Source organism: Psammomys obesus, unplaced genomic scaffold, assembly GCF_907164565.1.
Source record: "Psammomys obesus unplaced genomic scaffold, mPsaObe1.curated_primary_1811, whole genome shotgun sequence".
Taxonomy (NCBI): Eukaryota; Metazoa; Chordata; class Mammalia; order Rodentia; family Muridae; genus Psammomys; species Psammomys obesus.
The window spans coordinates 583,653-610,595 of record NW_026594143.1 but is presented as its reverse complement, the minus strand read 5'-3'; the positions used below and the strand labels follow the sequence as shown (position 1 = coordinate 610,595).

Sequence of the window (26,943 nt, the reverse complement as noted above, 5' to 3'; positions counted from 1 at the left end):
TCCTTCCTTCCTTCCTTCCTTCCTTCCTTCCTTCCTTCCTTCCTTTTTAAAATATTTATTTATTATATATGCAGTGTTCTGCCTGCGTATACACATACATGCCAGAAGAGGGCACCAGATCTCATTATAGATGGTTGTGAGCCACCATGTTGTTGCTGGAATTGAACTCAGGACCTTTGGAAGATACTGATATATTACTATAATCCCATTCAGTTAATAAGTAATCAGTTAATAAGTAACCAGTCTAAAGCTGGGTGCCATTGTGCATACCTTTAATATCAGCACTTCCCAGGCAGAGGCAGAAGGATCACAATTTTGAAGTCAGCCTGGGCTACACAGGGAGATCCAGGTTATTTCCACCTAATAATGAGGCCATGTTTCAAAAACAGAAAAGTTAACTAGTGTATCTTCTGGGATGAACTGCTAAGGTTTGTGTCCTTTTGGTCAGTCTTGTCTGATTCCAAAAACGGTAGTCATCTTAGGAAACCTGTAGCTTCACCGTTTAAGTTTCTGATAGAATTGCACCTAGAGACAGTGTGATTTCTTTCTCTGAGCTTCTGAGGTGCCAGTTGGGTCTTCCTTCATGTAACATGTTTATTCAGTCCTTACTCTTCCTCTTAACCAAACTTCTGTCTTTGGAAGAAACATTAGAATTGACCATTGTACTAGTCTAAATTGCCTGTAGCCACACAAGTCTAGCAAGTACCTCCCTCAATCCATTTCCATTCCCATTTTAGTGGATTTATACAGGTACAAAAATAGAGGACTGATATCACCAATAAGCAACATGGGTGTTTTCATTGTTCCTTATAAGAATTTTATCTTGTCCGTCTTTGTGAACTAGTGATTGATATTCCTGTGTCTTGTGCTTCAGTTTTTTCTTCTTCCTTTACTCAGTATGGCCGCCTCATTGACCTCTGCCAGCCTACACAAAAGAAGTATCAGATTGCTGTGACCAAGGTTTTAGGAAAGAACATGGATGCTATTATTGTAGACTCAGAGAAGACAGGTCGGGATTGTATTCAGTATATCAAGGAGCAACGTGGAGAGCCTGAGACTTTCTTGCCTCTTGACTACCTGGAGGTAAGGCTTGTGGAGGGGTTTGTAGTCAAGGCAATGTTGAGGGCCTCTGACCTTGGCTTTATGTATTCTGTTGCTTCATGAGATTCTTCACACAGGTGAAACCTACAGATGAGAAACTCCGGGAGCTGAAGGGGGCCAAGCTAGTGATTGATGTGATTCGCTATGAACCACCTCACATCAAAAAAGCTCTGCAGTATGCTTGTGGCAATGCTCTTGTTTGTGACAATGTGGAAGATGCCCGACGCATTGCCTTTGGAGGTCACCAGCGCCACAAGGTATGGCCCCCTTTCCCAGGTTGGAGCTGGACAGACTCAGTACTGGAGAGTTTTATGTTTGCCTTCTTCTCCACCTTTTTTTTCTCTCTGCTCTTTAGACAGTGGCACTGGATGGAACCCTGTTTCAGAAGTCAGGAGTTATCTCTGGTGGAGCCAGTGATCTCAAGGCAAAGGCACGGCGCTGGGATGAAAAAGCAGTAGACAAGTTGAAAGAAAAGAAAGAACGGTTGACAGAGGAGCTGAAAGTAAGGCGCAAGTAACCGTGATCCTTAGGGATAAGGTTCCTGAGCTCAGGTTGGCCACTTACCACATGGCTCCTTTTTCTTGTCCTCTTCAGGAGCAGATGAAGGCAAAACGGAAAGAGGCAGAGCTGCGTCAGGTGCAGTCTCAGGCCCATGGGCTGCAAATGCGGCTGAAGTACTCACAGAGTGACCTAGAACAGACCAAGACAAGGCATCTTGCCCTGAATCTCCAGGTAGGCCTTGGCTTTCAGCCCTGTCTTCCAAAGGTCATCTTACTTTGCACTGAGGGTGGGGAATTATCCACTTTTCTTTTATTCTGTTCAAGATAGAGTAGCATAGAGGCTGTCACCGGGTTGGGGTGAGTGTCCAGATCTTATGTCCCCTGTATTTATACCATTAAACAATTTACTTCACTTCTCATTGTCAATTTTTTCATGTTCATCTACCAAATGGAAATTATTGTCTATTTTGTATGGTTATTAAAAGGACCGAATTAATTAATACCTATAAAGTTCTTAGAACAATAGGCACTCACTAAGTGTTATTATCTCAGTCTATTCAATAAATATTTGAACTTCTAAAAGTCAATTGAGAGTGAACAGCAATGGCATATGCCTATGGTCCCAGTCCACGGGGGAAGGTTAGAAAATTGAAGGCCACTCTGAGCTATGTAGTGGGATCACATCTCAAGAAAACACACACACACACACACACACACACACACACACACAACCACACACAAATAGTGAGCTACAAGCACTTCTGTGTCTGTGGTTTGGGGTACTATTCTAGTTATATTAGTGTATTCTTTGGTAATTCTACATTTTTCCAGTTTACCTAAACTGGAGGTGTTATATAATGCCTAGATTTACCTTTTTTTTGAAAAACAGTTCAACTTCTAAAACACATTTGGCTTAGGGGTTATCAATGAAGGATTATGGACCTGCAACTAATTATGTTTATTATACACCCAACTCTGTGGATTTTTAGGTGTCTGAACTGGAAATTGGGGTAAACCATACCATAGCTCTAATAAGAGATTTTGAAGACCTGACTTAGCATTGGTGGGAAGTCAGGCTTTCTCAGTTGTTGCTGACCATGGGGCTAGTACCGGCAAGGAAGTTCTTTTCCTGAATGGAGCCTAATCTCTTGTCTTCTAACCTATTAGGAAAAGTCTAAGCTGGAGAGTGAGCTAGCCAACTTTGGGCCTCGCATTAACGATATCAAGAGAATCATCCAGAGCCGAGAGAGAGAAATGAAAGACTTGAAGGAAAAGATGAACCAGGTTGGTAGGGGTGGGCCCTTCCAGGAGATGTATTAGTACGAGACTAGGTTTGGAAGTTGGATTTTAACCAATAATACCTCTGTCCTCCCTGGCTTTTCCCTCAGGTAGAAGATGAGGTGTTTGAAGAGTTTTGTCGGGAGATTGGTGTGCGCAACATCCGAGAATTTGAGGAAGAAAAGGTGAAGCGGCAGAATGAAATTGCCAAGAAGCGGTAAGTATTTTAATAAGGTAATGGGATGTATGCCTGCGGCCTGCCATCCTTGACAGTCATGTGACAACAACCAATTCTTAGAACCATACAAACTTCTTGTAGGGAGGCCTGAAAAAACTATCGGAAAGATAGTATGACAGGATGGTAGGTAAGTGCTAGCTTTAAATTTGGCTTACCTGGATAAAATCATTACCTTGAACAACAGTTTTTATAAAATGAGACAGTGAAGCCTATCTTGTGACCTTATAAGGAGGATTAGATGAAATAATCTTTGTGAATTCTTCAGCATAATGAATAGCACCTACAACAAATGATAAGCATTACCTTTTGTTTTGCCATTATCCTTGTGTGTTGGGGGTTAGTGATATAAAGAGGTTCTAAGCTAGAGAAATAAGCAGAAAAGCCTTTCCAATTTATACTATACTGTACTACACAATAGTATACTATACTATACTATACTATACTATACTATACTATACTATACTATACTATACTATATTTAACTTTGGTTTTTTAAGGTGGGGGTCTCCCCTTGCAGCATAGGCTTCCTCATTTCAGTTCATTCATGACATATGTGTACTCATTCATTCATTCACTAAATCTTTTTGGTTTTGTTCTTTCAGTCTTACATTTTTTTTTCTGTATGTTTGTTTGTTTTCGTTTTTTTTCAAGACAGGGTTTTTCTGTGTAGCCTTGGCTATCTCAGATTCTCTTTGTAGACCAGACTGGCCTTGAATTTACAGAAATCATCCTGCCTCTGCCTGGGATTAAAGGTGTGTGCTACCATGCCCGACTCAAAGTCTTGCTATGGAACTCTGGTTAGTCTGATACTTTATTGTGTAGGCCAGGCTGGCTTAGAACTTAGCAGTCCTCCTGTCTTATCCTCCCCAATGCTGGGATCATAGGCATGTATTACTATGCTGCTCTTTAATAGTCTTTTTTAATATCTACTTTGTACTGGATTTTCTTGTGCAAAATATTGGAGGAGGTAAAGGAATAATGGGTGGGCGTGAGGCACAGGAACATGATATAGTTGCTGTTGCAGAAGGTCACCCTCTGGACCCTGGGACTCAGTTAAGTATACATGTAGAGGCAACATCTAGTGGCATATGCCTGTAATCCCAGCTACTCAGGATTCCAAGTTCAAAGGCCAGTCTTGCAATTTAATAAGACCCTGCATCAGAATACAATAAAAAAAGAAAGAGTGCTAAAAGTGTTATTCAGTGGTAGAGCACTTGCCTTTAGAATGGCATGTATGAGGTCCTGGGATTCAGCCCTTAGTACCATTATAGTCATTGTCCATTGCTTTCCTGCAAACTAGGTTCAGAGGATATAAAATTGAATCTGGTGCTTTATCTTTCCCTGGGGAAACTACAGAGTTCGTGGGGGATAGTAGATGAATAATTTTAGGACATTATGATTGGTAAATAAAAAAGGAAGTTTCAAGAAGACCAACAAAAAAACATAGTAAAAAATGGTCAAAGAAAGAAGAGTTTGAATCTCTATGAACTGTAGGAATTGTTTGATTCCTTCATCAGAAAAATGCCAGTTAAAATAAGGTGTATGGAGGTATACATACATATTTACTTGCTCTGTAGTTGTATGTCCCAGAGGATCTTGTTATGGGGTCAATAAGAGATAGAAACATTTGGGCATAGTCTTTGTTATTGAGATATTGATGGCAATAAAAATGGCCACCACTGGGAGGAAAGTGTAATTATGATAAACATAGACTATGAAATACTATGGAGAGGTTCAAACAAGAATGGATATTTAGGCAGTAACATGGATAACTTACAAATCTCTTATGGATTGGAAAAATGATAGAGGTAACGTCATTTGTATAAATTTGAAAAGTGACATTTTGTTGGGTTTTTTTGTCCTTTATTCTCTCATATATTATATCCTAACTGCAGTTTTCCCTACCTACATTCCTTCCAGTCCTCCCACCATTTTCCCTCACCCCAGATCCACTCTCCTTCAAAAAAAGAGCATGGCATAGCAAGTGACAGCAATAGTAAGCATATTCCCGTATATCAAGGCTGGACAAGGCAACTCAGCAGGAAGAAAAGGGTCCCAAGAGCAAGCAGAGAGTCAGGGATAGTCCCACTAACACTATCAGGAATTCCACAAGAACACCAGGCTACATAGCCATAACATATGTAGAACACCTAGCTCAGACCCATACAGGCTCCTTGATTGTCACTTTAGTCTCTGGAACCCCTAACAGGCTGTGGGCTGTGTACTTATGGTATCTTCAAGCCCTCTGGGTCCTACAGTCCTTTCTTCTGTATGGTTCCCCAAGCTCCACCTAATGTTTGGCTGTAGGTCTTTGTTATTTGTTTCCTTCAGTTGCTGAATGAAGCCTCTCTGATAATGATTAGACTAGGCTTAGGTCTATGATTAGAATAGAATATTGTTAGGAATCATCTAATTAACTTTTTCCTTTTTCAGTGGTGTTTGGCTCTATCTTAGGTCTCTGGGTTATCTAGTCTCTGACTCCTGGCCCACCAAGGCAGTGTCAGGGGTGGGCCTCAAATTGGACCAGTCCCACAAGTTGGCCACTCCCATAAGTTTTCATTTTTCTCCACCATTACTTAAGCATATATTGCTGGCAGGACAAATTGTACATCAAAGGTTTTATAGTGGGGTTAATGTCCCAGTCCCACCTCTGGAAGCCTTTTCTGATTACAGAAGATATCCTGTTTGGGTTCCATATCCCCCCCCCATTACCATGAATCTTCACTAGGGTCACCCTTGTGGATTCTAGGGAGTTACCACTGTACTAGATTTCCATATTGTCCCTAAAATGCACTCCAATTCCAGTCATCTCTTCAGTAGTCTCTCCCCTCCATCCCTACCTGCCCCTAGTCTACCTGCAAAATCTATTCTATTTCCTCTTCCCTGGGAGAACTAAGTGTTCCTTCTTGAGCTATCCTTGTTACTTAGTCCCTCTGGGTCTATGGATTGTAGAATGATTATTCTTTACAGCTAATGTCCACTTATAAGTGAGTATAAGTTTGTCTTTCTGGTTCTGGGTTATCTCACTCTGGGTGACTTTTTTTTTTTTTTTGTTCTATCCATTTGCCTGCAAATTTCATGGTGTCCTTATTTTTAACAGCTGAATAGTATTACATTGTGTAAATATAACACATTTTCTTTATCCATTCTTCAGTTGAGAGTCATCTAGGTTGTTTCCAGTTTCTGGCTATTATAAATAAAGCTTCTGTGAATATAAAAAGCAACTTTTTCTTGTGGTAGGATGGAGTGTCCTTTGGTGGGTATACACTTAAGTAGCTTGATCTTGAGGTAGACTGATTACCAATTTTCTGAGGAACCACCATATAGATTTCCAAAGTGGTTATACAAGAGAGTGTTTTCTTGTTTTACATCCTTGCCAGCATGAGCTGTTACTTGGGAAACAGTGACATTTCTAAAGAGGTAATTTTTTAAAGACTTGTGTTTATTTATTTGTTGGGGGGGGGGAGATACTCCCACAAAAGCCAGAAGATTATGTCAAATTCCTTGGAACTGGTGTTATGGGCTACCTGGTTCAAATTTTGGGAAGTGAACTCAGGTCCTCTGGCAAAGTGCTTTTAACCACTGAACTGTGTCTCTAGCTCAAGATGTGTGTCACTTTGAAATATGTTTTAATAGTAAGAGGAGGTAAGTGAAGTAGAAATTGAAAGTTAAATAAAGATGATAAGGAAAGGGTCTGCCTAAAGAGCAATAACAAATCTGTTATCAACTGCGATATTTGACTAGTGCAACTCATCTGAAATTCAAAAAAGAAGGAACCAACAAAATGTTACAGAAACTTAGAACCTGCCATGAACTATCAAGAAAGGCATTAAAAGAACAAGGAGTGGTGAATTAGAGATCTGAAGAATGAGTAGGATTTAGCCAGCCAAGCAGAAACAGAAAGGAGTTGCAGCCAGTAAGAACAGCATGCTTAGAGACGTGAGTATGCCTTATTCTGAATACTCAGTAGGTTTGAATGCCTGGAATATAAAGACAAGGTCAGGAAGAAGGCAAAGGGGTTGGAAAGGTCAGCAGGAGCCATACCACAGAGGGAGGGCTTTATGAGTCATACTTACATTGGCCTAAACATTACATAGTTCAAAATTGTAGAGTTAATTACATTCCGTGTGGATTATAGTGACTAATAGGCTTAAGATGCTAGCATGACATCTGGCAGCATCTATCACATAATCTGAGGATTGGTGGGGCAGTTGAAAGCTATCCCTGCTTGGCTATTAGTATTTATATGCCATTAGTGTTTGAGTTTCTGAAGAGGTAAGGGAAAGAACAATAGCAAAATAGCAGGAATTCAGTGTTTTTTTCATGTTCTTATACCACCAGATCTTTCCCCCTTAGGGGCTTCAAAAATCTTGGAACAGAGCTTAGGATGCTAGAAAGAACTGAAGCCCTTGGGTTAAAATGAGGTGATTACAGCCAATATTCCTTACATTGATGATGATTGCTAAAATGTACTAAGTGCTTTCTTTATACATATTATTAATTCAACAAGAAAATCTACAGATGAGGAATCTGCAGTATAGAGAATATAACTGAGAGTATACCACTTCCAAGTAGAAGAATTAGGATATTAGCCATATTAGCCCACTACATTATACTACAGTAATGAGATAGGAAAGAGCCTGGGTTCTGGTGTTAGATTTGGATTCCAGTCTCATATGTGATATCTGCTAGCTATGTGGCATTGGGCATATTTTTTTTTGAACCTCTTAGCCTAAGTTTCCTGTGTAAAATTAATTACTAGCTATAGGAACTTATAGGTAGAGAAAGAGACAATCTGCATAGAAGCTTGATAAATGAAATTCATAACTGATGTTTTCAGATGAACTATTTTTTATGTCTCCTAGAAAATTGGGAAGGTTGTTGTCAGGGGTTAAAGTTTAATATTGGTATATCCTTTAATTAATGGGTGGTTATACCTAAACCAGCTGTATACCCAAATCACCACACAGAGACTAGGATTTATTTAATTTAACTAGAGCACAATGCTGGGCAATAGTTATTGTATCCTAAACCTCCAAGCCTGCATAGTTTCCTACCATTCAGATTTCATCCATTATACTTGCCAGGATAAAGTTCACATATCTTAGGTCTGGTTCATCTCTCCTCGTGGTTTGAAGTCCTCTCCTGCCAATCCCTGCTCTCATACCCTCCTGACCGAGATGTCCCACCCTATTCTCTCTATTGCTCAGCATTGTGGCTGGTTGTTTTATTGACAGTACAGAGAATAAAGCGTGGCATGTTTACACAAACTTGAGACAGGTGATGCTTTAGGATAAACATCACAATGCAATGTTAGGATTGAAACCAGATAGTGGTGTAGAGAAACCAGCATTTGAATGAGCAAGGGTAAATTGTGCACATTCCACAAGAACATTATTCCAACAGAAGGTATTGGAGTCTCCAGTGTTTAAAGGGGGATAAATGGAATTTGGCCTAGATTCCTATTTCTTACACCAGAGATCCAGCTTCTGGGCAGTTTGGTGTCCATGTGAGTGGGTGAGGCTATGATAACTGCGACTCATAAGTAACCAGGAGGCCCTAACCACTAAGTCTACTTCCCCTTTTCTTTCTACAGCTTGGAATTTGAGAATCAGAAGACTCGATTAGGCATCCAGTTGGATTTTGAAAAAAACCAGTTGAAGGAGGACCAGGATAAAGTGCACATGTGGGAACAGACAGTGAAAAAGGATGAAAATGAGATAGAAAAGCTGAAGAAGGTAAAAGACTACAGGAAAATTGGAATAGGTGCTATGCACACAAGTACAATACCTATAATTTATTCATTTTTCAAAACATCAAGACCTTAATAGGGGAGAAGTAGGTAAGTGGCACAGACATTTCAAAAGATTGAATGGCTCACGAACAAATAACTTAGCTTGTCCAGAAATCAAAGAAGTATAAATGAAAGCAACAGTTCAGTATACTTTATTTTCTATCACTTAAAGATTTGTGAGTTTTTTGTTTTTGTTTTTTGGTTAATAGTGTGTGTTGGGTATATGCACATAAATGCAAGTGCTTGTGGAGGCCAGAGGCCTCAGATACCATGGTGCTGGAATTACAAGCAGGGAGGAGCTGGGAATCAAACTTGAGTCCTTTTCAAGCCCTCTTAACTGCTGAGCCATCTCTTCTGCCCCACTTTATCTAAAAGGTTTTATTTTATATTACATGTGTATCTCTGTATGGTAATATGTGCATGTGTGTGCTGGTGCCCTCAGAGGGCAAAGACATTAGATCCCCTTGGAGCTAGACGTATGAGTGACTTTTTGAGGCACTTGATGTGGATGCTGAGAACTGAACTCTGGTCTTCTTGAAGAGCAGTACGCCCCCTTAACCACTGAGTCATATCTCCAGACTCACATTATCCAAAAATTAAAAGCAAAACCAAAGCACTTCTCAGTACCTCATATGGTGCAGGAGACCAGTATTCTTATATAACATTCCAACATCTATCAAAAAGCTTCAGAATGTGTTTATGCCCTTTAGCGCAGTAATACCCAAGGAGGTAATCCAGAGTGCTAGCAAAGGCTTTGTGCAAACACATTGATGTTTATTACAAACATTTACAGTTTCAAGTTGGAGACTACCCAGTGCCCCTTGGAAAGCAGGAATTTAGAAAATCATGCTGCATTCATGTACTTACATACTTTAGTGGTCTTTAAACTTTAGTAACATACAGATCTCATTTAGAAAGCAAAAGTACGTTCTAAGATAGCCATACCTGCTTAAATCCTATTATTACTTAAATATAAAAATGAGTATTTGTGTTGGGTGTGTAGCACATGTCTTTAATCCCAGGCAGAGGCAGGAGAATTTCTGAGTTCAAGGCCAACCTGGTCTACATAGTGAGTTCCAGGACTGCCAGAGCTATGTAGAGAGACCCTGTCTCAAAAAAAAAAATGTGTGTGTTTGTAATGCCTAACCAAAAGCCAAGAGGAAGTTACCAATTAAATACTAATAAAATGAATAAACTTGGGATTTTTGAAAGGGATAATTTGTACTTTTAATAGATGATAGAGAAAAATGACCTAGAGAAGGTCAGTAATTGTTTCAGTCTTTAATCTGTTAGACCCCTGTCCTGAACATATTGAGGAACTGAGTTGATTGATTCTTTTCATATTTTTGATCAACATATGGTCTCACCAACCAGCCGAGTGAGCCATAGGGTATTTTGGTTATTTCATAATCTAATATTTTATAAAAACAAGAGATTGGATCAGTATAGGTTAAATTCCTGGCTGGCAACCAGATCTAATTTCTTAATAGTCATTTTTTATTTAGATCTTCTACTTTGTCAACATAAGCTTTTATGGCATTTTCCTTACAAGCTCTGATTCCCACTTAGCCTTTGAAGTTTAATGACCTGAGTTGTTCTGTATTTATATTGCCTACAGTCACTCATTTGTATGTAAACAGTATCTGATCATCTGCTTGCTTCATCTTGAGGTGTATAATAACCTCACCACCTTCTTCAAACTTAGCTTGAAACATACTAGCGGGATTTTAAAGATTTCTGGGAGCCCACAAAGAAGGTGAGAAACAGAAGCAGCAGTGAAAGAACAGGCTGGCAAGTACTGTTAGAGGCACAGCTCCAAGTGTCCTGACCCTAAATTCAGATTAGCCACATAAACTCAGTGCAACAGATGATGTTTTACTGACACACAGCCATTTCATGGTATGACTAGGCTAGTGTCTGCTGCAATCATCCTGTTTAGTAAGACTGTGTCACTGTGTTTTGTGCGGTGACTCTTCTTATATTCTTTCTCTTGAAATTACTGTGAAATCGTTGTTGCTTATAGCATTCTTTCCTGAGGTGATTTGGTTATCTTGGTTTGAACATATCATGTAGCTTTTGTATCTGCCTGTATTTGTTGCTTATGCATCATTAACCCTTAGTGATCTAGAATAGTGTTACTGGAATCTTACATATACTTGTAGATTAGATAGTAAAACAGTAAGAAAGGGCTAAATTTATATCTGGATGCTCCAAGATAGTGTATTTATGTGACTTTTAACTTGGTTTGCAGAAAGATGTCAAAATAGTACGGGCCTCTATTGATACTCATCTGAGATTGTTTCCAGGAACCCCTACCCCCAGCAGCAAAATACCAGTCTTTGTATAAAATGGTACATTGTTTGTCTGTAAAATATGCACATCCTCTTACACGCTTCAAACAATCTCTTTGTTGTATCTAATGTAATGTAAATAGTTGTTATACTTTGTGATTTAGAAAATGACAAAAGTATCTTAACATTCAGTACCTTAAAAAAAAAGTCTCACTTTGTTGCTGTGGACAGTTGGAACTCTATGTAGAGCAGACTGTCCTCAAACTCACAGCAATCCAATTGTCTCTGCCTACTGAGTGCTGGAACTAAAGGTGTGTGCCACCACACATAGCATAGTACAATTTTTTTTTTGCCAAATACTGATATTCTGTTGAATTCATGGATACAAACTCTGTGTATATAGAAGGCTGTCAAAGAACTCTCATCCACAAAAATTACCAACTACCATTGTGTTGTCATGATTTACATTAGCATTCTATGTGTTTGTTGTTTTTATAAGTTCTTTGAGAATTAAATTCCAGATGTGTTTTCTTTTTCTTCTCCTCCTCATCTTCCTTCTTTTTCTTCCTTCTTCTTTTTTCTTCTTCTTTTTCTTATATAACAAGATTTCATGTAGCCCATGGCTGGCTTCGAACTCAATATGTGACTTACACATGCTGGGATTATAGGCCTATGTCATCACTTGGTTTTATGTAGTGCTAGGGATCAAATCTTTGGCTTTGTACAGAGGAGGCAAGCACTACCACCTGAGCCACACCACCAGCCTGACATGTCTCTCTTAATGTATTTTTTTTAATTTAAAATATAGGAATAAAACCAATTTTCCTTGAAAGAATTAGAATGTAGGCTGGGGAGATGGCTCGATAATTAAAAACATGTACTGCTCTCCCAGTACATTGACCCAGCTTCAATTTTCAGCACCCACATTAGGTGGCTTACAACTGTCTAATACCAGCTCTAGGGAGATCTAACACCCTCTTTATGACCACTAAGGGCACCCACACATACATGTAACATGCAGTCACACACAAGTAAAAAAAAAATTAAACTACTTTAAAATTAGAACATTGTAAGTAAAGCTGTAATTCTTGTTTTGCTGACCATTCTCAATCTTAGTCCTCTTGTTCTTTCTAGTGATAACCCCAGATTAGTGTCTATTCACAAAGCATGCTTGTACAAGTTTAAATCCACAAGTGTTGCAGACTAGTGAAATGATTATTGGTTAAAGAGCTGGCTACACAAGCATGAGTTCAGATCCCCAACACTTACGTAAAAAGCTGGGTTTGGTGATGCACTTGTAATCCTAGTGCTGGGGAGGCAGAGACAGGAGGACCCCTGGACTTGTTAGATAGCTGATCTGCAAAATTTTTTTTGCAGGTTCAGTGAGAGACTTTGTCTTAAAAAATAAGGTAGAAGGGCATTAGATGGCTTGGCAGTTAAGAATGCATACTGCCCTTTTAGTGGACTTGAGTTTGGTTCCCGCCACCCAGGTTCCATGGCTCCAACTGCCTGTAACTCCAGCTGCAAGGCATCCAGTGTTTCTGGCCTCCTTGAGCACTGGCACACACATGTACATAACTTACACACATACACAGAATTAAAAAATAAATCTTAAAAAATGCAGAAATTGTGGAAGACACTTAATATAAACTTGTGGTATATACATGCATATATACATATCTGTATTACATTTATACATGTGAGTAAGCATGTACATACAGAGATATACACATGCATACCACGTACACAAAAATAAATACAAATGTTATACTGTATATGACAAAAGTTCGATTTGGAAAAACACTTAAAAATAAAACACTGATAATAACACAATGTTAAAAATCTAATTTCAACCCTAAAACTGTTTATAAATAATGCAGGGAGGAAATATGCTAGAATGTTAGCAGTTTATTTCTGGCTCAGGTGGGATTACGAGTTAACCCCCATAATTGCTCCTTATTTTTCCATAGTTTGAACTCTTTTATAGCAGACAATTTACATAATTGTAGTTACAAAAAGCAACCAGATGATTTAGGAAAGGATAAAAGAAGTCTGAGGGGTTGTGTGAAAGCAGAAGTCATTGACACACACTCCAACAAACTGCCTGTTTGGAAGGGTGATGCAAAAGGAAATTCCAAGGGGAATATTGACTTCTTTGCCTATTCCCCTCCTGAGAACAGGAGGAGCAAAGACACATGAAGATAATAGATGAGACCATGGCTCAGCTGCAAGACCTTAAGAATCAGCACCTGGCCAAAAAGTCAGAAGTGAATGACAAGAATCATGAGATGGAAGAGATTCGCAAGAAGCTTGGGGGTGCCAATAAGTGAGTAGATCCCTGCTTAGAATGGGTGGAAGTGGGTAAAGCAGGCAGCTTTCCAGATTTGGGTCCTAACTAAGCCAGTTGAACTTTTTTAGGGAAATGACTCATTTACAGAAGGAAGTGACAGCCATTGAGACCAAGCTTGAACAGAAGCGCAGTGACCGCCACAACCTGCTACAGGCCTGTAAGATGCAGGACATCAAGTTACCGCTGTCAAAGGGCACCATGGATGATATTAGTCAGGAAGAAGTGAGTATTATGGTGGGTGATAGGAGTGATCTATGGCTATCTAACCAGTAATGGGAGATTAAAAATGGCCAGGGAGGGCAGGCAGATAGGACCACAGGCAGAGAATTGTGAGGGACAAAAAGATGGATGCAGAAGAGATGTGGTAAGGTAGAGATAGTGAAGTCAGGCCTTGGTCTAAGAGGGACATTGACCTGAGAGGAGAGCTGCAAGCCCCGTGAGTGGTCAGAAAGACAATGAAGTGATTGATTACTCTTAAGGACTTGAGCTCTTAGCTCCAGGAGATACTGGATATTGGTAGGAGCGAGAATTGAGGGACATTAGTCAAGAGCCGAAGAAGATGGGAAACTGGAGGACCTGAGGAACCAGATAGCTTAGCTGCAGTGAGGGAGGTTGGCCAGAAGAGAGTTGGGTAGGGTATTCAGCAATACAGAGGTAAGAAGGCTTAGGTGGAGGGAAAGGAACAACATCAAGAGGAGCTAACTAAGTAAGGCATTTTATTGGTTGGAGGTGAAAGATGGTAGTAAGGGCTGGAGAATTGTAACTGAGGAGGAGCTCTTCTCTGGTAGCCTTTTAGTTTAATTCAGTAAAATATTTTGAACACTAGTATTCCAGATACTGCTAGGCCATGAGATAAGCATTCCTAATCTTAACTCTAGCTCTTCTAACTGGGTATTGCTCTCACATTAGAAACAGAGGTAGAGGCCAGTTTTCAGTTAGACCTTCCTGTTGGCTTTGCCTCTATGCCGTCTAGAAAGGTGTATTCTCAAAAACATTGAAAGCTTCAGAGGAGCCCCTAATGTCCAGAGGGATACAAATAGCCGGTCTGTTCCTCTTCCTCTCAACATTGCAGGGTAGCTCCCAGGGAGAGGAGTCAGTGAGTGGTTCCCAGAGAACATCCAGTATCTATGCTCGAGAGGCCCTCATTGAGATTGACTACGGTGACCTGTGTGAGGATCTGAAGGTAAGAACTCTGTGGGTTGGAGGCGTCATCATCTTCTCAGCTCTACCAAGAAACATTAACCTGTTTGGGGGCGTATGAAGTCTGTGGCTAAAGAGGAAAGCGCTGACTGGGGGAGGATGACTAAGCCAGGAACCTCTTGCACCTGCAGTTGCGTGCATGCGTGTGTGTGTGTATTGGTGCTAGAGGAACCAATAAACTAAAGCACAGATTCAGTTGCCCAGGTTTAGTCTGTGGGAAACTTTCCTTCTTATTATTTATTATATGTCTGAGACAGGGTCTTGTCTTTTGCTCAGGCTAGCTTCAAGCTCTTGGGCTCAATCAGTTTTCCTGTCTCAGTCTCCTGAGCAGATGGATGGGGAGTTTTTAAGAGTAAAAGAGAGCTAGGGTAGCTCTACTCAGTGGTAGAGTACAATCATGCAATGCCCTTGATTCAGTCCTTAGTAGGACAAAGAAAATAGCAAAAATACAGATTAAGAAACCAGTCAGACCATCAAAATTTGTGACTCAGTCTTGCTTGAACCCACTGCAGAGACATGAGATGGAGAAGACGCTTAGAGGGTGAAACTTCAGAGAAATTCTCAGCAGTTACTTTATTTGTATTCAGCTTTGGAAAACCTTTAAGAAATAATTTATAGAACAAGAATTTCAATACCGAGTTTTGATGTTAGAATTGCTGTTAATATTTTTAGGTGTGGTAATGAGTAATATGTACTTTTATTTTCCAAAAATGCTTATTGTTTACAGCAGTGGTTCTCAGTGGTAGGGTGGCTAGTTTGCTCCTCAGGGGCAGTATTATTTCTGTCAGGTAACCTGTAGTGTCTCTTGATGGGTCTTTTTATGAAAGCTGCACCTAGGAATATCGTTTCGATGGTCCGTAAATATAATGGCCATCTTATTCTTTATTTTTTCTTATTAGCCAAACTATATAGGTTTTCTCTCATCACTTGGTAACCCTAACGTACAATTACATAGGAAAGGCAGCTTGATTCTCCTTCAGTCATCTGTTCACATAGCTATGAGTTGCTTCCTTGGCATTCTTAGCACTTGTCCACTACATTGTGTTCTAGCATTGTGAGTTTGTGAGGTTAAGTACATCTGGCATATTCAGTCTGTTGTGGTTACTCTTGGTGCTAGTGGTTATTTAGCTAGTGGGAGTGCATCCAGATTGGCTTCCTCATCATCTTGACATACCCTTTGCAGTCTTTGTTATGCTTTCTTAGTTCCTGATATGTCTAGGATCATCCTATATATTTCTTACCTCAGATCAGAAATGAGCCATTTTCCTGAGAAGCTCTTGACTGTTCAGTGGGAAATGTTACTATTTAGTAACTACCATCTGGACACTTGAGTGCTCAAGACAGCTGAGTGCTTAGTGGTTCTAGAACTCCTAAGTAGATTTGGGCCATCTAATGCATTTTTTTAACTTCCTACTTTCTATTTATTTATTTAAATTTATTTGTTTTGTATCCCCACTGTAGCCCCTCCCTCATCTCCTTCTAGTCCCACCCACTCTCCCTCTTCTCCCCCTATGCCCTTTCCCTAGTCACCTGATAGGGGAGGTCCTCCTCCCATTCTATCTGACCCTAGCCTGTCAGGTCTCATCATGGCTGGCTGCATCACCTTCCCATTATCTTCCTCTGTGGTCTGGCAAGGATGTTCCCCCATCAGGGGGAGGTGATCGAAGAACCAGCCACTGAGTTCATATCAGAGACAGCCTCTGCACCCCTTACTAGAAAACCTTGGAAACTGACTCTATGGGCTACATCTGAGCAGGGAGTCTAGGTCCTCTCCATACATGGTCCTTGGTTAGCATATGTCTGCAGGCCCCCCTTGGCCCAGGTGTTTTGGCTCTGTTGGTCTCCTGGTGGAGTTCTTGTCTCCTCCATATCTATCTCCCTCTTCTTCCATAAGGTTTCTGGCACTCTCCCAAAGTTTAGCTATGAGCCTCAGTATCTCCTTTGATACCCTGATGGATAGAGCTAGGCACCTGACCCAGGTTCCATTTTCCATCTCCCCAAGGAGGCCTATGGGGCACTGGAGCAGCTCTAGACTCAGAGATCTTTCTGCCTGCTCCCCAGCAGCCTAACCCACCTGGGTCAGAAACAATGTGGCCAGCACAGCCAGTGAACCCAGAGGAGCTAAGCCAGGCCTAGGACCCAAATCTCATCCTCCACCATCTCAAGGAAACAATTGTTTATTTTTAAGAAAAAATAAAATTATTACAGAGTTCGTATTGTTTTTGTTTAACATCATTGTACTTATGTTTGAAACTCTAATTATTCTCACTGAAAATCTTGTTTTGTAACTCTTTGTTATTGGGTTTTTGCATGTATATGATGTGTGTGAATACATGAGTGTACAAGTCATATATGGAGCCAATTCTCTCCTTCCACCATGTGAGTCCTGAGAATCAAACTTAGGTTGTCAGTCTGAGCCAATTTGCTGACCCAGTTTTACCATATTTGCTTTCTCTCATTTCTCTTCTCTATCTTTCTCTCTATACTACATGTGTACTTTCTTTTTCCTTCCTTCCTTCCTTCCTTCCTTCCTTCCTTCCTTCCTTCCTTCCTTCCTCCCTCCCTCCCTCCCTCCCTCCCTCCCTCCTTCCTTCTTTCTTTCTTTTTCCTGAACCTTGTAAAGAAAATACAGACAGTAAGATAGTTCAACTCTAGAACAAGGTGTGAGGGTACACACCTGTAATCCCAGCACTCAGGATATAGAAGCAATGTGTTTTATTTTGTATTTCACCATGGGGTTCATACTATCAGGATTTGTCCATTATTAACTAATGATGCTGAGTTTAACCCCATGGGTAAAAGTGTCAATTGCCAGGTTCCTCATTACTAAGTAAACAGATTTGTTTTTGTCATTAATTAGCAAGGATTCTTTTAAAATAGTGCTTTGTCATCCTGTGAACATCTTGTTCCCAATATTTGTTTTACCTAACTTTTTTCATACTTCTGTTTAGTTTTGTTTTATAACTATGTAGGATCATATGGTTCTAAAATCAAAAGTATTAAACAGTGTGCATTAAGAAAATTCTGGCTTCTATTTCTGTCCCCTTCTCTTCATCAGTAGGTCACTTACTAATTAGTTTTTGCATTGCCCTTTTGTTGTGGTTTTAATATGCAAATATGTTTGCAAGTAGTTACATTCATATTCTCTTTTAGATAATAGTAAACTATTACGTGCTTTGCATTTTCACTTAAAAGCCTACAGACTATTCCAAAGCAATTTATAGAAATCTTCAAATGGGATTTGAATTTTTTTCTTTTCATAAATTGTTTATTTTTCAATATGCCAGTGAGCTTTCAGTGTAGGTTTTTTTTTTTCTATTATGGCATTTTTCTAACAAAATTTGGGGGTTTTGAGGGGTGTTCTCCACTTCTTCCCTTCTTCCTCCCTTATGCTCTCCTACCCTCAATAGCCTCCTCTCCACTTTCATATCATATGTTACCTCACCCACACTTCTTTTCTCAACACTTTTTTGGTCTCCTATCTAGTCTTATAGTCCACACACTCTCAAACCCCTTATGTAAACACATAAAAACATTAAAAAATGAGAGAAAACATAGAATCTTTGTCTTTCTGAGACTGGGCCACCTCACTTAATATACTTTCTACTTCTATCCATTTTCCTGAAATTTTTACAATTTAATTTTCCTTTCTTAACAGCTGATTAAAACTCTGCTACTGATATAGCCCACACGTTCATCATCCATTCTTCTGTTGAAGGACGTCTAGTCTGGTTTTATTCCACTGCAGTTGTGAATAGTGTACCCGTAAACATGAATGTGCAAGCATCTCTGTGGTAGAATCTATACCCAAAAGCAGTATAGTTGAGTCCTATGTTAGCTCTGTATTTATTTTTTGTTTATTTGGCAGGGGTCTGGGGATGTTGAATAGAGTCTCTCTCTAGCCCTGGCTTGCCTGGAGCTCACTTTTATAGACCAAACTGGCCTCAAAGTCACAGAGATCTACTTTTTCCTCCCAAGTACTAGAATTAAATGTGTATCCCATCATGCCCAGTTATCTTTAGTTTTTTGCAGGGCCATGTTGATTTACTTACTGGCAATATTTACTTTTCTAGTAGCAGTGGATTGATGTCTGCTCTTTTCCCACAACCTCACCAGCATTTGTTGTTACAAGTTTTCTTGATCATAATCATTCTGACTGAGGCTGAGTGGTTTTAGTTTGCATTTTTCTGCTGGCTAACAGTAGTAAACATTTATTTATTTGTATGTTTGTTTGTTTATTTGTTTATTTATTGTGTGTGCATGCACCAGCACATGTGTGAAGGTCAGAGGTCAAACTCTTGGAGTCAGTTCTCTACTTTTACCTTGTCGGTTCAAACTTAGGTTTGGTGACAAGTGCTTTTATCCACTGAACCATCTTGCTGGGCTGTTTGAAATATTGACCATTTGTGCTTCTTTTTTTGAGAGCTGTTTATTATATTAACCATTTTATTGACAGTGAGTTTTGTGGCTTGCTTTTTGTAATTCTTCTATATTTCAGATATCAGTGACTGGTATGAGGCTTAGCTGACGAAGAATTTTTTTTTTCCCATTCTGTAGGCTGTTTGTTCTGCTCAGTTTCTCTTGCTATGCAGATTTTTTTTTTTTTTTTTTTTTTAGTTTCATGTCCCATTTATTGGTTCTTGGGACTATATTTTGTGTTATTTCAGTCCTGTTCAGAAAGTTCGTGCTTATACCTGTAACATCAAGTGTGTTCTGTATATGTTCCTGTAACATTTTCATAGTTTGAGGTTTTAAAACAAGTTTTTTGTCCATTTTGAAATTAGGTAAGAATATATTTGAAATAAGGTAAGAATATATTTTCCAGTATATATTCTTGATGCTTTTGTCAAAATTATGTGGCTATAGCTGTGAGTTTACTTCTGGGTCCTTTGTCTTACTCTTCTGGTCTGCATGTTTTGTTTTGTTTTTTGTTTTTTTTTTACCACTACTAGTTTGTTTTTATCGCTCTGTGATATAATTTTTCTCTGAATTCTTTGAACATTTTCATGCAGTATATTTTGATCATATTCATCCCATCTCCCCAGTCTTCTTCAGTCCAACCCTCCTTCCTTACCCACCCAACTTGGTGTCATCGCCTTCCTCCTTTTTAATAAACTTATCAAGTAAAGTCAGTGCTGCCTATATATTCCTGATAATTTTTGAATGTTGATTTTGTAGCTTGTAGCTTTACTGAAAGTGTTTTAAGAGTTTTCTGGTACAGTCTATACAGTCAAGTACAGAATCATGTTGTCTGCGAGTATGAGTAATTTTGCTTTCCTTTTTTATCTTTTTTACAGCTTTCTTTTGCCTTATTATTTTAGTAACTTTCAGCAGAGTATTGGAAAAAGAGTATAGAGCGTAGACTTCCATGTCTCATTGCAAAATTTAGAGAAAATATTTTTAGTTGTTTACTCTTTATTAAAATGTTGACCATAGGTTTGTCATATATAACAGTTATTGTTTTGAAGTATGGTCTTTTTGTTCCTAATTTCTCCAGGACTTTTATCTTGAAGGCATGTTGAACTATGTTCAATGTCTTTTCTGTATCTATATAGAGATGGTCATATATTTCTGTCCTTAAGATTATTTATATAGATGGCTAGAAGGATGGTTGAGTAGTTAGGAATCTCTACTGTCCCTGCAGAGGTCCAGACTGTGGTTTTTCAGCACCTATGCCGTGTGGCTTACAAGCCTGTAATTTCAGCTGCAGGGAGATCTGACATCTTTGGCTTCCCTGGGTACCTGCATTCACATGCACATGTACATGCATACAAGGCGCACACAGCAACTATGGTTCTTCTGTTTAAGATCAAGCCAGTCAACAGTCTAGTGTGGTCAGCTAGAGAGATAACATACCAGTTAAAACCACGTACTTCTCTTGCTGAGGACCTGAGTTGATTCCCAGCACAAATTTCAGGTAGCTCACAACCACCTGTAACACCAGCTCCAGGGGATCTGACACCTCTGTCCTCCACTGGGTACCAACATTCATGTGTACAAACCTTTACACAAGCATACACATAATTTTTTAAAAAAAAGTAAAAAAAACACATTCCAGCATGAAAAGGGGAGAGGCTCAGGAGGCCTCATACCTACCTGAAGAGCTGATATGGTTGATAAGATCTGGGAGATAAAGTTAGTTTTCTTTTTTATTTAATATAATTTTTTATTTATTACAATTTATTCACTTTGTATCCTGCTGTAGCCTCACCTTCATTCCCACCCAAGTTAGTTTTTTTTTTTTCTTAAGGAAACAAAGTTGAAAGATGGACCATGTTCTAGTGGATGCTCTCATACTCATGTGGACAGCACATATTGGACTTGGTGGTTTTTTTTTTTTTTAAGCTTTCTTTTTTTTATTTTTGAGAAAGAGCGTGAATTTGGGTGGTTAAGAAGAAGTTAGGGGAGGCGAACGACTAGGAACAAAATATAGCATATGAAAAAATGTAAATGAATGTATAAAAGAGGACAGGAAGTTGAAGGGATGAAGAAATGGAAGTGGATCTAGAACAATGGTTATCAATTTTTCCTAATTCTGTGACCCTTTAATAGAGTGAGTGCTTCATGTTGTGGTGACCCTCAACCATAAAATTATTTTTGTTGCTATTTGTATTTTCTGGTTTTTTTTTTTAAAGCTTATTTTATGTGTTTGGGTGTTTTTCCTATATGTATGGTTGGTAATCATGATCATGCTTATTGCTCTCAGAGGTCAGAAGAGAGTGTCAGAACCCTTGGAACTGGAGTTACAGATGGATGTGAACTTCCATGGGGATGCTGGGACTCAAACCCAGATTCTCTGGGAAAAGCAGCCAGGGCTGTTAATACTGAGCCATTTCTCCAGCCCCTGTGTTGCTATTTAATAACTGCAATTTTGCTACTATTATGAAATCATAATGTAAATATTTGTGTTTTTCAATGGTCTTACGCAACCCCTGTGAAAGTATTGTTCAACCCCCAAAGGGGGTGTGATCCACAGGTTGAGATCCACTGATCTAGGAGGATTTAGGGGAGATGAATATGACCTAAATACATTGTATGCATGTATGAAATTCTCAAAGAATTAATAAAATATCTTAAAAGTAAATCTAAAAATATTACTTTGGTAAATTACATTTGTTTTGCCTGTTTTAATTATTAATGTTTTATTAATCAAATGTTATTTAACAATTTCGCACATGAGCATAATATGTAATTATCACTCGCACCCTCTCTCATCTCTCTGCTGCCTCTATTTTATCCACCCCACTTCAGTACAAATCTCTTTCTTGTGTTCATGTCTACTTGTTTTGTGACTTGATGAGTTTAACTGGGGCTGTCCAAATGAACACAGATTTGGAGCTAGTTGTTGGAGCTTGGTAGTCTCAGCACTAGGTACATACTGGAGAAAACTATTTTGCCTGTCAGAAACTCAATAAGAGTAAGAGGGATGACCCCATGAGCACTGAGCCCTTTTTTGTTCCATCACTGATGGACAGGGACTGTATTGTATGGCTTTCTGCAGGTAACCATAGTTGTTGTGAGTTCATGATTGTGTATGTTGAACTAGCCTTGCATCTTGGGATGAAACCTAGTAGGCTGTGATGTGTGATCCTGATGTGTTCTTGAATTCAGTTTGTCAGTATTTTCCTGAAATTTCCTGTGTCTGTGTTCATTGGGAACACTGGGTCTATAGTTTTCTTTTATCATTGTGTCTTTACCTGATGTATGCACACAAATTGTTAGTAGTGTCATATTGATTCTTTTTTAAAAGTTTTTTTTTTTTTCCGGGAGCTGAGGCTTCTAAAGTTGATTATTCCTGAATTGCTTTTAATTCAGTGAATAACCTATAGAGAACCTCCACCCCAGCTTTTGTCTGTGATGTTCTCAGTTGTGTACAAAGCCACATCTGCTGATTCCTCTTCCACTGTTCATCCTATGGGCTTTAAATTATGCACATGCCCAGAAGCTTTCCCTGACCACAGAGTCTGAACCAGGTTCCCTTCTTGATTTACCACTGCTTGTCACTGTCTTTACATTTATCCTTCACTACTCGGGTTATTTACCTAGCTATCTTTCTCTGTTAGGTCTCTGAATTCTGTGAATACAGGAACAGTTCTTGGTGGATATTCATTTTAAGTAGTTATTTACTAAAAGTGGCAGTGAGGCACAAATTCAGACATGCATTTACAGTAGCTATAAGGGCCCCAAACCAAAACTCAGTGTAATTTGCTCAAATCCAGTGATTTAAGAGAAAAGTATATGTTGTCTTAGTTATTGTGAATCTGTAAGTGGAAGCTAGAGCAATCTGTGGGGCTTTAGGGCACCCTGGGATGGTGCTGGCTTATGGCTTGGGCTAAGAGCCGGAGAGGGCTACTAACAGCTGTTCCTCCAGAGACAAATAGGTTGACAGGATCTGAAGGAAGAACTATAGGTGAGAAAGCCACATTCACCTAGAATTTCCAATGACAGTTAGGTCAAGCTACATTTTGTGATGACGCTAAGCTGAAGAACTTGCTTTCTGTATCAGAGCAGATCCCCAGGCTTTGTTCATCTCTTAGGTGGTCTGGACTCGGGGTCAGGTGGTCCTTACTGTTGCTGGGTGTGGGGTTACAGGACGCACAGGCAGAGGAAGAAATCAAGCAAGAGATGAACACACTGCAGCAAAAGCTGAATGAGCAGCAGAGTGTGCTTCAGCGGATTGCTGCCCCCAACATGAAGGCCATGGAAAAGCTGGAGAGTGTTCGAGACAAGTTCCAGGAGACCTCAGATGGTAAGACTGGCATTTCTTCTGGGCATCAGAGGAGAGCCAAAGACTGAAGGTATGATAAAGCCATACTGATATATCATACCACCTTCTGTCTTTGCATACATTTATACTTAAAATTGTCTGGTACCCTAAACATTGGGGGTTATACACTTGCTTTCTAGGGAGCAAGTGATGGCACTAAGATACCTGGCAACTACTAGTACAGTCCATGGAGGAATGTATGTTTGTGTGACTCTAGTATGGCTCTAGTCCTAGACTACATGGTAGCCAACTCACTGAATACTGATACTTGTAGGATCCTCCTCAGGCTTTTCTCTTCATTTGTAGGTTGTCACTAGACTTTTCATTTACAGGTCATTCTTGGCAAAGTGTGGTTCTCAACCCTGGCAGAAATCAGGGCACTGAGAGATCATCATCTGCTCTTTTTCCTGGCAGAGTTTGAGGCAGCCCGAAAGCGAGCAAAGAAGGCCAAGCAAGCATTTGAACAGATTAAGAAGGAGCGCTTTGACCGATTCAATGCTTGTTTTGAATCTGTGGCTACCAACATTGATGAGATCTATAAGGCTCTGTCCCGAAACAGCAGTGCTCAGGTAGACTGGAGTCCTTATACAACCAACTCCTAGCATTCTTTCTGAGTTGTTCCTCCCTCTTCCCTTCACCATGTCTATTCACACTTCCAGGTCCTCAACCCCCTCTTTTTTTCCCCTAGGCATTTTTGGGCCCCGAGAATCCTGAAGAGCCCTATTTGGATGGCATCAACTACAATTGTGTAGCTCCAGGCAAACGTTTCCGGCCTATGGATAATTTGTCAGGAGGGGAGAAGACAGTTGCAGCTCTGGCCTTGCTTTTTGCTATCCACAGGTAAGCCTCTGCCCCACAGAGAGACAGAGCTGAGGCAACCAGAGATTCTGGGCCTGAATGATATGTAGAGATCTGCATAGGTGAAGGTGTTTTAGTGTCTGGATTATATCCCATTTCCCTCTCTATCTACTATTGCACATCTGGCCTTGGTTTTTCCGTACCTGTCTTCCCCATCTACCCTCATCCACTCAGCCTATCCTCCGGGTTCCTGTATGTATTTAGTTTCACTTCTAGGCTTTTCTTCACATGGTTGCTGATTAGTAAGCTCTTTCTATACATACCTAGCTTGACATACCTCTTCATCCTCTTTCTCTTCCTCCGGGATGCCCTCTGCCCCAGACCAGTAGTGGTCAAATGTAACCCACTACAAGTTGGCATTTGATGATATATAGCATCACTTATGAGCATTTCTTTAATGCTGCTCTGTACCAGGCCCTGTTGAGAGCTTGGGGATAGATGAGTCAGCTGTGGTCTCTGGCCAAAGGAGCTCACAGACTAGAGGAAACCAGACACATAAACAATAGTGTGGTTGGTGTACGCACACAGAGGAGAGACATCTAACTCAATGTGAGGGTAGACCAGTGTATGATGGACAGGGAAAAAAAGCATGAGTAGTGACAGGGACAGGAGAGATGCCTCACTGGTTAAAAAGAGCACTTGTTGCTCTTGTAAAGTACCTCAATTTGGTTTCTAGAACCCACATGTTGGCTCAGAAACATAACTTTGGTTTCAGGAGGTCCAGTGCCCTTTTCTGACTTCTGTAGGCATCAGGCATTCACAAGGTGCATATATATGTATTCAAGAAAAGCACTCATACACATAAACTAATGTTTAAAAGAAAAGTTTGCCAAGGAACACAGAAAACATTCTAGTCTGAAGCTACTGCATGTATGAAAGCAAAGAGGTATGTCATGATGTAGGTTGGGATATAGTCGACCTCCAGATAGCTTGCTTATTAAGGACAGTTGTCTCTCTAGCCAACCTGGAAGTTCCTGAAAAAAAAAAAAAAAAAAAAAAAAAGACCTGTTTTTCATGAGCCTAGGGGGATTGTGGCACACAGAACTAGATGCAAAGGAGGGAAATCAGGGGCCTGGGTAACTTTAATTTTAAGACCTGGGTTACTTAGTCTCTGAGAGCAGTTGGCCTATTCCGACTGTTACACTGGCCTCTTTTCTTGGTGTTAGTTTACCTTTTCGTTCTCCCAGCTACAAGCCAGCCCCCTTCTTTGTCCTGGATGAGATTGATGCTGCCTTGGATAACACCAACATTGGCAAGGTGGGTACAAGAAAGGTGAGGCCTGGGAGGGAAGCCCCTTAGTGCTGGGTTTCAGGGAACAATTCTTGATTGTGCCCTAGTCTTGCTGCTTTTTCTATGTGCCAGAAGGATTGGATCATCCTCATTTTGATAATCAATAGCCTTTTCTTAGTCTCTCTTACCCCTACCCCCGCCTACTTACTTTGAATAGAAAATGGAAGTGTTAAGTCTTGAGCCCTGCTAAATATCCTTTCCACAGGTGGCAAATTACATCAAGGAGCAGTCAACTTGCAACTTCCAGGCCATTGTCATCTCTCTCAAGGAGGAGTTCTATACCAAGGCTGAGAGCCTCATTGGAGTTTATCCTGAGGTAGTGTGGGCTGGGATCAGGAGCCAGTCCCCTCCCTGTCCAACTCCCCAAGGCTGCAGTGGAAGGGCAAAGGGTGAAAGAGTGTAGGGAATCAGGTCCCGAGAAGACATCTGGGTGTGTTGGAGCCCTGCCCTGAATGTTTAGCTAGCCCATCTTGGCAGAGGCAGACAGACAGTGGAGACAGGAGGGAAGTGCAGAGGTAGGCAAAGAAAGAATGCACATGGGACTGAATGCTTTCTCTCATATCCAGAAAGAATGTTTGCCTGACCTTTTAACACATAGGGAGGTGGGTTTTTTTTAGCCCTTGGTCCTGGGCTATATACTTTTCTTAATTCTCTCCTGACAATTTTTTTTCTCCTTCAGCAAGGGGACTGTGTGATCAGCAAAGTCCTGACCTTTGACCTCACCAAGTACCCAGACGCCAATCCCAACCCCAATGAACAGTAGCAAGAATTCTGTCTTCTTTTCTGGATCCCTGAACTGCCCTTCTGTCCATCTTTTTTCCTGGATCTCTCTTATCACCCATTATTATAAATTTCTTGGACACCATTGCCCCTTTATGTTTATGTACATGTATGATTGCCTGTGTGTATATGGTTTTATTTGCAAAATAAATATTGGAGACCTGTATTAAAGGAGCCTAATCTGAATTTGATTCCAAGGGAGCACAGGGTGGGCAAAAGTATCTAGGACCTCAAAGGAGGTTTAGGCAATCATTAAACTGCCCTCATTCACTCTTTCATGTACTCATTTTTGTGTGTATGTCTGTTCATCTGACACATAATGAACACCTTTTGTTTGTCTGGGTCTATGTTTAAAATACTGAGTTGAGTCAGGGACCATCTTTTCTTGGTAAGGAAATGGGGTAGGTTTGTAATTTTTCTGATTAGCCAAATGTCACACGTACCTTGAGAAGAGGATTATTACTGCCATGCTTTGTGGAAACGCTCACATTTGAGC

At 40.1% G+C, this 26,943-nt stretch overlaps 1 protein-coding gene across 1 annotated transcript in view; it reads left to right on the top strand.

The window, feature by feature from the left end:
- Positions 1-26,618, top strand: part of Smc1a (structural maintenance of chromosomes 1A) — a 42,272-nt gene extending 15,654 nt beyond the window's left edge. The window contains exons 10-25 of the mRNA XM_055617924.1: positions 898-1,083; positions 1,179-1,358; positions 1,457-1,603; positions 1,696-1,833; positions 2,769-2,885; positions 2,990-3,096; positions 8,714-8,855; positions 13,383-13,528; positions 13,621-13,774; positions 14,625-14,735; positions 23,345-23,501; positions 23,934-24,088; positions 24,208-24,359; positions 25,565-25,634; positions 25,873-25,983; positions 26,347-26,618. Coding sequence (XP_055473899.1) covers positions 898-1,083; positions 1,179-1,358; positions 1,457-1,603; positions 1,696-1,833; positions 2,769-2,885; positions 2,990-3,096; positions 8,714-8,855; positions 13,383-13,528; positions 13,621-13,774; positions 14,625-14,735; positions 23,345-23,501; positions 23,934-24,088; positions 24,208-24,359; positions 25,565-25,634; positions 25,873-25,983; positions 26,347-26,430 — 2,157 coding nt within the window. The 3' untranslated portion in view covers positions 26,431-26,618. The remainder of the gene's footprint in view (positions 1-897; positions 1,084-1,178; positions 1,359-1,456; positions 1,604-1,695; positions 1,834-2,768; positions 2,886-2,989; positions 3,097-8,713; positions 8,856-13,382; positions 13,529-13,620; positions 13,775-14,624; positions 14,736-23,344; positions 23,502-23,933; positions 24,089-24,207; positions 24,360-25,564; positions 25,635-25,872; positions 25,984-26,346) is intronic.
- The last annotated feature ends 325 nt before the right edge of the window (positions 26,619-26,943 follow it).